The following is a 12,585-nucleotide window of genomic DNA, read 5'->3' on the forward strand; positions in this document are numbered from 1 at the left end:
AGACAATAAACACGCTGAGATACATGCAATATAATCAGGAGTTCCACAAGACACTATACTGAATACGATATTATATCTCCTATATGCAGCTATTCTACCGACTAGAAAAATCAGTACTATTACAACATATAAATGAGATCAACCTTTCAACCTAACCTTCTGGAAATATCAGTTAATTGAGTCAATATATATAAGATGAGCACTGTTTGAAATTTGGTCTTTATACTAAAACAATTGCTTCTTGAAATGCGTTATCAAAGATATTTTTTATTCTTTCTATATATTCCTCTATAATTCATACTCAAAAATAAAAGCGCGTTATTGAACAACCACTATTAATATTATGTGCAAAAAATCTTGCATCAAATTAAACTATCCAATGATAGGAAAATTCGACACCTAGAATTGCTTAATGGCTTATTCTGTCTAGAAAAAAAAACGATTAATTTTAACGAAACATAATTACAACATGTCGTTACATAACTGAGTCGAAAACAGATTAATTTATATAAGCTCCTCTGTGTTTTTTCCTGGGTTCGTATGAATCTTTTTTCAAGCAGTCTGTTAATAATAATCGCCGCAAGTGTTCTGGTCCATAGATTCGAGACCATATCAAAATTCGGTCGACATCGACTGCGTAACGTTGTGTAATAAGTATGTTAGAAGCCCTCTAGTAAAGTATTAATTGAAGAGCATGAACCAGACAGTGATGTAATGTTCTTTCTCATTTGTAAATATGAAGCAGGAAGTGATTAAAATGGTTGTATTACTGGCAGAAATTATTTCTTATCAGTTTTATGAAGGTTGGCGATGATAAATAATTTCATACTTCGGGTTATTTATACATTCATTAATTTGTTGTTTACATTTCGGTAAATATGACATTATCCACAGTTAATGACAATTTATACTTCGGAAAATTAAAAAGTTTCAAAAAGAAATAAGAGAATAAGAGAAAATACAGAGTATATGAACATAATTCCTACGTTAAGAGGAATTAAAGAAAACTATTAATTTGTTACGGTTTTAAAATGTTAAAAGTACTTCTTTATTCTACGATTTATTCTTCTTTATTCTTTATTCTACGGACAATTTAGGCTTAACATCTATGTCATTATTTTTACTATGTGCACTGCATTTAACTTCAGTGAACTAGATCAAATGGTCTTACTCTCTATAATGGTTCCACCAAGTTATCACTTTATAGGAAGTAGAGAATCTCAACATTGATATGCTGATGGACCCTTTATTAATGTATTTAGGCATAGTCATTTATCATGCTATCGACAGTTTCTGCCGTCAGATCGTCGTCATATTAAAAACTTAATTATATCACTCAATGGATGTTCGATTCCTCAAGCAGAATCAGCAAAATACCTTGGAATCCATCTTGACGGTAGATTAAATTGGAAGCATCACGTTAGACAAAAAGCAAAACACAGAACCAAAATAAAACAACTATACTGGTTAGTCGGAAGATACTCTCAACTTGATCTAAAATCAAAGAGGTTGATCTATAATACAAATATAAAGCCAATTTGGACCTATGGGGTGCAAATATGGGGATGCACTAAAAATTCAAATCAGTTAGTCATACAGCGCTTTCAAAACAAGGTTCTTCGATTGATTACCAATGCCTATCGCTATGTAACCAATGAAGAACTGCACGATGAACTTGAAATCAAATGGATTTGCGAAGTTGTGCAGGATATCGCATTGAAACACGAAAGAAGATTACTAAATCATACTAACGTGGAAGCAATACAATTGCTGGACAGCGCGCAGGATGTCAGGAGATTGAAACGAACACAACCATATGAACTTGTGTGAACATTTAGTGTGTATTATTAGTGTAAACCATAGCTATAAGTTAATAATTAATAAATAATTATAATTTTATAATTGAGGAATACATACTGATGTATTTTCTCGCACTCGTCTTGCTTGTTAATTAATCCAAGTACATAGGAAAAGTAGTAATAAATTAATTGTAAATTAAGATTGTACTAAGCGTATCTAATAAAGTTATAAAAAAAAGGTCATTATATAGTTTGTCGTTACAAATGTACCATAGAACATCAACAATACCTCGTAGTACCCTGTTATGGAATCTTTATATAATATTTGTTTTTGCTTTGGCTGGTACAACCCCAGAGTTGAACACCATAAGTTAAGTGGTTTCAAGACTTATTGGTAATTGACAGGGATCAATATCTACCCAATAGCCAGTATATATTTCTTGAATTTCAGCTTGAGTTCTTCACATTTTTCCTTAATGGAAAGAAGAAGGGAGTAGAAGAAGAAACTATATAGGCTTCCATCTGAGTTTAACATCAAGGGTCATGTCAAGATATTTGGCTATATTTCCATACGGGATTACTTGATTGATTATTTATATATTTTGGCGGCTAGTGCTTGATACTTTTGTTGGTGAAATCAATATGCTGATTTCAATTTTCATTCCAGTGATGTATTTCGGCAATAGTTGTAACTTTTCGGTTGATTCAGTGTTGTTATCTCCATTGGCTAGAATTGCAGTGCTATCTGAAAATGTAGTAATAACATTTTTATTGAATGTAGACAAGTCTCGAGTGTAGAGCTGATAAAGAACTGGTCCCAATACACTTCCTTGTGGCATACCTGCTTGTATTTTATTTAAGTCGGAACAGTCATATTCTAGTATGAACTGAAAACCATGAAATGCAAATAATGAAAATACCAACGAACAAGAGAATTGTTAAAGAGTTAAAAAGAAGTATTTTTAATAACCCTAAGTGTTAGAACCCTCAGGGGAAAGTTATTATCCTAGTGGGCGACAAGTATTTTTTATGATTATCATATACATGAAATGTAGAAAATCACTTCAGTACGTGATCTTCCGTATGTTCCGTACTTCCGATAGTTCCGTAGAAGACGTAGGATCATTTAAGGAGAAAATGATAAATAATCAATGGAAAATATGTGTTGTTTAACGGAAAATCAGCAATGCATGTGGAATATACGAAAACTATTGGAAGCTAGAAAAATGAGGGATATAATGATACAAAATAATACAGTAATGTAGATATAACATCCAATAATGGAGGAAACTAGGTTAAAAAATATAATAAGAAATTAGTGAAATAATATAGACTGTTTCTGTCTAAGGAATATAGAAAACTTCTTTAGAACCAAACTTAAAACAAAAAATTTAAGTAGTGCTTTTATAAAATATTATAACAATATTTCACTATATTATGTGTTCAACTACGATATCATGTGTGTGTAAACCACTGTAAGCTATAGTTAAGTATTAAAAGTTAGATTTTTTGAATGTTTAATGTTAAGAATAAGTAATTAATAATAAAAATAATTAATTGTCTTGTGCATGTTTTTTAGATATCTTTTCATTTTATTGTAACAAATAACTGTGATTGTAGTTTTTATTTATATAATGAATATACTTTTTCAAACAATTAATAAATAAAATACGATGCTAACAGTCTTTATTTATAAAATAAATAATATATAAATTATATATATGGAGGTTAAGGCACTATAACTATATTAAACAATGACAATAAATACATTCAGTCTAATACTTTTTCTCTGACCAACAATAAAAGAGAACATCGCTACTAACAGCTAACTAACAGTACATATGGTATAAAATTACTACAGTGTTATATATTAAGTACTAATATTTCTAGTAACCCGTGAAAGTTTTTCTTGTACATTTTGCTCGATATAAAATGTTAATTCTTCCGTCTCTATCTTCGGCGCTTCTGTTGAGGTGATGCTGAGGGTTGTTGGTTGATCGGAGCTTTTCTGGCGAAAAAGTCGTTTTCGTAGGGATATTCCTGATTCACTGGGCACAGACAGGGTACTAGTTGTACATTTTGAATTGTGGCTGGTGCTAGTTGAGCTGGTATAGGTACTTGGAGGGGCACATAAGGCAATGGGGCAGGTACATATTGTCTATAATAGTCGGATGGTTGGTATAAAACCCTAGCGTTCCTGAAAAAAAGTATAACAGTTATTTTAAGTCCACATTTCGAATTGTACAGTTCAATTATTGGATATGTAGTGGAGCAAGTTTTACATATACAGAATAGATATTAAATAAATTATAGGCAATAACATTTTGGGTGCTTTCATGCAATTTTTGTCAGCGATATCTATTGGCGAATATATCAATATAACATTTAATTGTTAAAATCGAAGGTTTTGATATTTTTCTAAGTAAAATAAGTTTCTAAGGTTCTTTACATTAACAGGTCAATTGAAAAGTCCCCGGCCTGACACATAGATAGAATTAAATTTATATGTTTTTTAGTTAGCCCTAAGCCTCAAAAGATGCGAGACATTAAAAAATCCACAAAATGATTTTGATTGACCGTAAATTGAAATTGAACGAAATAGCAGACAGTCTAAAATATTAACCGAACGTCATATGAAGATGATCAAGCGTAATAAACCCGAGCTTTTGCGTCGATATATGACAGTGGATGGACAATCATCCGAGTGGACTGCACCCGCAAGATGAACCCGCTCCAAATCGTGGGAAAATGCAACAGTCGGCTGGCAAAGTTATGGCGTCTGTATTTTGGGATGCCCATGGAATAATTCTCAAATTCTCATTGACTACCTTGAAAAAGGAAGGATCATCTATCACTACATAGCATTATTGGACCGCTTCAAGGACGAAATTGCCGAAAAAAGCCACATTTGAAGAAAAATAAGGTGCTGCTTCACTAAAACAGTCCAGCGTGTCAAGTCAGTGAAAACGATGGCAAAAATCCATGAATTTGGCTTCTCACTCCCACTGATAATGTATAAATGAAGAAATGTAGTCTCGAATGAACTACGTCATACTTTTTCTCAAAGAACACGACGGAGCTGCAATATCTGGTCCCTTCTCGCTAGCCTCTATAATCCATTAAATTTAAAATATAAACATTCTCATTTAAACACCCTGTATATTTCTACGACTATTTTTAACGACCCGTTTCTATAAGCTTCATTTTCAAATGAAATCTTTTTTTTTTCAATAATTCAATATTCTAATTTATGCAACCAACAATGCACATTTAATATATTTTAAAATTATAGTCTATTCAAAGTTTTTTGTACCTACGTCATTTAAATTTGTGTTTTAACTCTGAATCAACTCTGAGTTTTAGTTTGTTTTGTCTTTAAACTATAATAAAATTCTAATCTAAATAAAATAATGAAACAAAAATATTATTAAATATAATTTATTTTAACATTATAGTAAATCTAAAAACTACAGTTAAATATGCAGCCACAACAGTTTATAGATTAGAGTTATAACCTCTTTTTACTATTGTTTTCAACAATTTTGCATACGTTTGACAACCGGACGATTTTGACAGGCTGGTTCGGTAACATGTTCGAACTTGTCAGACAGCATTGTGTCTCTTTTTAACTAGAATAAAATGAGAAGGAAAATATTCTCTGACAATAAGGTCTAATTCTGAAATGAATTTACAAATTGCGGCAGGTAATACATTAAACATCTTGATGATATATTTACAAAAAACTTTGAGTAGATTATACATTGTTACTTTTTACTTTATATAATCTCGAGCCACATTTATCAGAATAATACAGCATTTAATTAAACAAATAATCTTATTTTCTATTACGAAAAATCAGATGTTTCAACAGATGATCAACAGAAACATTTACAAGTTTTATTATATACTTGTTTAGGAGTTGGACAAAAAGACAATCATTGGGATTGCACCAATAAATTAAATGTTCCAAACGTATTAAAACAATGTTTTTAATAGCATTAACACCTTATGGACGAACGAACTATCCTGAGGTTGAAAAGGCAGTGGAGTGCATAATGGCTGATCACTAATCAGATGTTAAATCAGTTTGACTCTAAAATCTTAGATCTGGTATAAAGAAAAATATTTAGGAAAAATTACTGATATGCCAAATGCTCTTTAAATAAAAATTGGTTGAGAAGTCAACAATATCAAAATTTCTGCGAATGGTTGAGGATTCTTATTATCGTGTATGCTAAAATACACCTAATACGAATGAATTGTTATAGTTTCAGGTGTTTTTCATTATCATATCATTCATATTCATGAAATACCCCGTATATCAAATAACACATATACAACATATTTTATTCACTCATCTAACTAGAAAATATTTTATGTCGGCCCAATTCAATTAATAACATATTGAAAAAAATTATATTAAACATCGAAAAAATAAATTAAACTCTACTCCATTGGAGACGAGCAGCTTTATTTGATTTTCTCGAAAAGATCGATCGTGACTTGAACATCCGAGAGCTGGTAGCCAAATAGACTAATGCTCTGTTCGCCACGTTCATCATGACCAAGCGAAACCTACCCATTCACGTAATTAAATTCGAAAATATTTGACCACATGCGTTGACGACCGGTAGTACTTGCATACCAATCACTCGGAAAGAGCAATTGTTAAACAGGTCTCGTTTTAATAAGATCGGAATTAAAGGAAACATCGAATAATTTAATTAGTTTATGTTAATGCGGAATGGTACTCACGAGGGTTTGGGTTCCTCTGCGCCAAACCAGAAGGCGGATACTTGTGATGACAGGGCTAGAATGACCGCCAGGATAGTCTAGAAAGATTAGAACAAGAAATTAGTTTGGTTCTTATTTAAATAAATTATCATAAAACAAGCTGATCTTATTTTTAATGAGATAATATATTTTAAAATTTAAATAGGTAAACAATACTACTATTTTGGGTTGTATTATTTTAATAACATTTGTTTAATGCAATTATATTTTGAATTAATTGTGTGGTATTTACAATGTATTGCAAAATTATTCCAAGTGTGTGGAAAATCACCGATAATAATTTACTAGCGAGAATTATGTATTATTTTTATTATTTTTTAAATATATTTTAAAGTCTCCTTTAACCAACTATGAATTTATCTGGACTGGGCCTAAAGTTTAATGTGGGCTACCGACTGGCGAGTGACCAAATTTAGAAATCCTCCCAGAAGACATCCGGTCTTACCCAGCCTGGCTATTGGCGTGACTGGGATATCATTTTCCTTGTCGGATTTTATACTCTTGCCAAGAACATTCACAAATTTTAAACAACCACAAACATAAATTTACGACCATGCCCCAGCAGGATTCGAACCCACGGCTATCGTAACAGTAGGAGGACCGTCTCATCGCCTTTACCACTGCGCCACCAAGTCGGCTGTATTATTATTTAATTGTTTGTGAATTAATAATAATTGATTGAATCGCAAAAGAGACAACCATACATTTTTACTCATTTATTTTAAGTAATTAAGTAATTTCTTTTCAGCATCTTTCAATGGGATTCTTTAAAGTTTTTATCTCTTGTAATAAATGAATTGGAATTTTATGTTTCAGTTTTAAATGATTATCATCAGAGATATTGTCGAAACTAGAACAGAATATCTCTAAGAACTCTTATTATATATTTTTAATAGAACACGTTTTATTGTATGAAATATATGTTATTCCAAACTAATAGGTCAATTGAAAAGTCCCCGGCCTACCATAGTAAAACACATTTTTTTGGCAAAATTAGTTTTTGTATTCAACATAATTTCCTTCAAGTGATATACTGATTATATCGAACCTCCAACATTTCGATACCATTTGTAGTACGATTTGTCCTTTGCTTCAAAATAGGCCTCAGTTTCGGCGATCACCTCTTGATTCGACGAAAATTTCTTCCCAGCGAGCATTCTTTTGAGATTTGAGAACAGGAAATAGTCACTGAGATCCAGATATAGAGAATACGGTGGATGAGGAAGCAATTCGAAGCCCAATTCATGGATTTTTGGACACGGTGCATTGTCTTGGTGAAGCAGCACTTTCTTTTTCCTAAAATGCGGCCGTTTTTCCGCGATTTCGCTCTTTAAACGATCCACTAACGCTATGTAATAGTCGCTGTTGATGGTCCTTCCTTTTACAAGGTAGCCAATGAAAATTATTTTATGCGTATCCCAAAATACAGACGCCATAACCTTGCCAGCCGACTCTTGCGTTTTCCCAAGCTTTGGAGCGCGTTCATCGTGTGCAGTCCACTCGGATGACTGTCGAATGGACTTCGGAGTGAAATGATGGTGCCATGTTTCATCCATTGTCATATATCGACGCAAAACCTCGGGTTTATTACGCTTGATCATCTTCCAACAGTGCTCCGAATCATCAACTCGTCGTTGTTTTTGGTCAAAAAGAGCTCGCGCGGCACCCACTATGCACAGAGCTTTCTCATACCCAAATATTCGTGAATGATATGATGTTTTTACGGCCATCTGTATTTTTCCCGTCAAAAAGTAATATTTTATCAACACGCGAAATTCCTTTATATCCATTTTTTTCACAATAAAAAAAGTTGCTTCACTCAAAATGCTATAAATTACAAACTAATGATCCGACAGCTGTCAAATTTATACAGGCATCTTTTGAAGGTTAGGGCTAACCAAAAATTGCAGAGCAGTGTTTGGCAATGGTAAAGGATGAAACTTGGATGAACCACTTGATTCCGGAATCAAAACGATCGTCATCTGAACGGACACCAACTGGTGATAGGCCTATTTTTAGGCAAAAGATAAATCGTTGTACAAAATAGAGGCGCCGGAATGATTAAAGGGGGATTGTGGGAATGTCTCGTGATGGAGATTACGTTGAAGATCAATAAAAGTAATGGATATGTATAAAGCCAATTTTGAACAAAAAACCTGTTTTCTTTGTTACGCGCGGGACTTTTCAGCCAATGTGATAATTGGGTAAATCAAAAATTGATAAAACTTGTTAGGCTTAATTGTTAGATTAGATAATATTTTTTATGTTTCGAAAAAACTTGTTTTATTTAAATACTTTTTTTTAATTTTCCGCTATAAATATTTCCTCTGTTCATTTGGACCCCCCAAACTTGGTCTGCAAAAATATTTTTATATATCGGAGACCGCCTTCTAGATCTTTATTTTATGCCTATGTCATTTGATTGTATATCTAACAATATTGTAAATTTAAAAAATTAGCATATGAGGGATTTTGTATCAGAACACTATTATTTTCATTTCATTCATTTCAATTAAATTTGACGCGTGAATTGTATCAAATGTTTAGCATGAGATTCGTGAAATTTTACAGGGAATTACTTAAAAGGAAAACCCCAATTAAATGAGTTAAACAGAAAGAAGCAAACTATTCTCGATTTATCGTCATAATTTACATTAACACTAATTTTTTTTATCACGAAAATTTTCGGTCGCATTTTACAAAATCCACGTAAATCTACATGGAAATACTGAAGAGGAAAGCTCTAATTATACGGTTTAAAAGGAGAAGGTAAACTATTTTTGTCTCTCTCGATTCATCGTCAGGTTTTACATTAATACCAACATGATGCTTTTAACTAGAGAACTCATTCTATAAGCCGACAGATCGGCCCGATTAACATGTTAAAAGATTGACCGAGTCAGAATAGATATAAAAAAAAGATCGACACCTGTATTTCGGCTTTCTGGTCTATCAAAGAATGCGACCAGTTAGCGCTGAAAAAATGGGAGTTTACATCATGAAAATGGAGCAGTGATTGCGATTTAATGTTCATGGAGAGTTTAAGATGGTACTGAATAAATTTATCTTTAAATAGGTGGAAGCTTATTGATACGATATTAAACGGTTTGGGTTCGAAGAAATATTAAGGCCTTCCGCCAATTTTAGCCATTTTCCTGCAATGATATGGCATGAAATAGCCAATTTTGAGCTAAAGTATAGAAAATCACTACTATATTATAAAATTGTATATCTCTTGATAAATATAAACATGAAATAAAATTTTATGTAAGTTTTAAGTGCCATAAAAACGAGATTTGAATGGCTGAATAGTCAAGAAGTCTACCGATTTACAAATAACAAAGCTAACAGTAACATATACCATTATATCAGTTTATTAAAAAAAAAGATGTGGAAAATGAAATTGTTACTTAAATATCATCAACAAATACTAGTTGATCATCAATTTCAGGTAGGTAAACAATCATAATTGAAAGTTAAAACTTTTATGGTTAAAAATCGTTTATAAAAATAAAATAAAATTTGCTGATAATTCCAAGTTTACCACAAAATAGAAGTATTTTGTTTAAATAAAATTTTATGGACTTTCATAAAACAAAATTAATTACAACTGCACTTTATTAGGCTAAGAACACAAGAGGTATGTGTTGAAAACCAATTGTTTGAAAACTGAAATTTGAAAATATTTTAATAACCGTTTTTTTTATGATCTCAATATTAATTACATTCCCGTTACAGAGAACCTAATAAATTAATCATGAAATAATTAAAATGAAATTATACGTTATACATGTTAATTCTAGAAAAAATTAATTGACAAATAATAAATGTTGGTTATTTTTTTTAAATAAATACTTAATTGAAATGACAATTACAATTATGAAAAATCCGCAAAATGTTAGCAAACAACTAGTCGATAAAATGAGTTTAAAAGTTTTATATGGTTCTTTTTTAAGATGAATACAATATAGGGTTTATAATTACATTATTAGTTCTTTGCCTGGCAAGAAACTAATTTTGTAATTCTTTTTATTAGAAAATAAGAAAAAAAAAACAATACCGTCTCGATAGGAAATATATCACAGCAGTTTTTGTGAAATATAAAAATACAAAATAGCTAAAACAATCTGAAACTATTACTGAAGTATTAGTGAAACTGTTAGTGTAAGTTCGTAGGATATAATGAATGGCTGAATAGACAAGAAGTTCTTATTACGGTACAATGTTTACAAAATAGCAATAAGTTTAACTGAGATCACACTCCATCTAGACATTGCTTTCTCAGATTATAATTTCTCTCAGTCGAATGCCGGGTCAAAATCGCACCTTAAGAAAATATATGTCCAAGAATATGTTAAACTATAAACTGCATAAAATATTGGAAACACAACTCAATAGATAATTGCACAAATATATAACAAGTTGTAATTTCAGTTAACAACCACTCAAATATTATTCATTTATCTAATAAGATTTAAAATTATTTATACATATAACACATATAATTAAAATATATATCTGACGCTTACAGATTTACATTTAACAAAGCTAACTAAAAGCCTTATAAACAGTATATTTTTTAAAGTAATAAAGGCATATTTGAAAAATTAAATTGTTTCTTAAATATGAAAACATATGGAATAAAATAACTTGTGATATAAACATAAATTTATTGCATGCCTACATAAAACAAAGTTAATTACATTTAAAGTTTATTTGGTAAATAATATAAAAGGCATATATGATAAATAAACTTTTAGTAAATTGTAATTCGAACAAATGTTAATTACTCTTTTATAATTGACAATTAAATTGACATTATACATAATATAATGAGTGGGGAAATTCGTTTTTTCTGTTTACTCATTTGTTCAACTTTATTTTCAATTAATTAAAAAAAACTAATGACAAACAATAAATGATATTTATTTATTTTAAACAAATAACTGATTAAAATTAGAATTAAAAAAAGTGTTTGCAAGCGACCAATTAGGAGACGTAATTGTTGAGCCAATGAAATGAGTAAAAGTTCATTTGGTTTTTTAAAGTAGTATTTTAAAGTATAATTAAATTATTGTTTATAATTGCGTTTTCATATATTTTTTGCTAAGAAACTAATTTCGGTTTGTTACAGGCCTAGATAAAACAAAGTTAATTAAAATTAAGGTTTATTTGGTGAAGAATACAAAAGGTATATGTGGAAAAATAACTTTTAGAAAATACAATTTAAAACGAATATACGAATAACTTTTTTTTGATTGATTTATTATTGATTTGAATTGATTTAAAATAAAACATTATAAACTTCAGTTTCAATTAAAATTAGGAAAAAGTTAAATGATAAATAATAAATAAATCTCTATTTCTCAAATAAATAATTAATAAAAATTATGATTATAAAAAAGTGTAAAAGCAAGCAACTACTTACGAGACGTAGTTGAGTGAATCAAATGAGTAAAATTAATATGGGTTTTTGAAATAATTATAATTAATAATTGCATTATTAGATATTTTTAGTAAGAAACTAATTGCGGTTATGTGTTTATTGTTGCTAGATAAGAAGAAAAAAAAACACAATAGAATGTGTACTCACCATTAATTGACTGGTTGTGAACATGATGACGCGATGTTGAAGTTTCGGTCGGGCTGTTCTGTGTCTCAACACCTGTTAGAGTATCGGAGATAAACGAAGGAATGCATCGAACTGGCGCCGACGATGATTATATAAGCTTATATGCCCCATAACCCTTCCATGCTACCGGCCCTTGGTCACTCGTCTTCCTCTGACCGTTAGGCGGCCAACTCTGATGCCGGCATCGCTCCGACAGCTGCTATTCAAGATTTTATGAATGAAATTAGGGGTCAGAATATCTACGTGATAAAAATCATTTCAGTTTTCTGTTTTTCATTTTGACCTGGCCCTGTTTCGTTTTTATAGAATCATTATGCTTGGTATATAGTTATTTTTAGACATATTTAATATGCCATCAAG

At 30.8% G+C, this 12,585-nt stretch overlaps 1 protein-coding gene across 1 annotated transcript; it reads right to left on the minus strand.

The window, feature by feature from the left end:
* Positions 1 to 3,623: 3,623 nt before the first annotated feature.
* On the minus strand, positions 3,624 to 12,275 carry LOC143198434 (uncharacterized). Its single transcript, XM_076407632.1, has 3 exons — positions 12,187 to 12,275; positions 6,555 to 6,631; positions 3,624 to 3,996 (listed from the first exon to the last, which is right to left on the minus strand). Exons 1-3 carry the CDS (start codon positions 12,208 to 12,210, stop codon positions 3,750 to 3,752), a joined length of 348 nt encoding a protein of 115 aa, XP_076263747.1. The 5' UTR covers positions 12,211 to 12,275; the 3' UTR covers positions 3,624 to 3,749.
* Between the last annotated feature and the right edge of the window lie 310 nt (positions 12,276 to 12,585).

The sequence above is a fragment of the Rhynchophorus ferrugineus genome, unplaced genomic scaffold, assembly GCF_030347505.1.
Source record: "Rhynchophorus ferrugineus isolate W39M unplaced genomic scaffold, kcgeb_rfMv2 rfM6, whole genome shotgun sequence".
Lineage (NCBI taxonomy): Eukaryota > Metazoa > Arthropoda > Insecta > Coleoptera > Curculionidae > Rhynchophorus > Rhynchophorus ferrugineus.

What these genes read in the sequence shown, in the direction of transcription:
- LOC143198434 (XM_076407632.1), bottom strand. Translation starts at nt 12,210, where the DNA reads ATGTTCACAACCAGTCAATTAATG. An exon ending in TCACAACCAGTCAATTAATG is followed by an intron (nt 6,632 to 12,186) that starts GTGAGTACACAT and finishes TAATCTTTCTAG; the next exon opens with ACTATCCTGGCGGTCATTCT. An exon ending in GCAGAGGAACCCAAACCCTC is followed by an intron (nt 3,997 to 6,554) that starts GTGAGTACCATT and finishes ACTTTTTTTCAG; the next exon opens with GAACGCTAGGGTTTTATACC.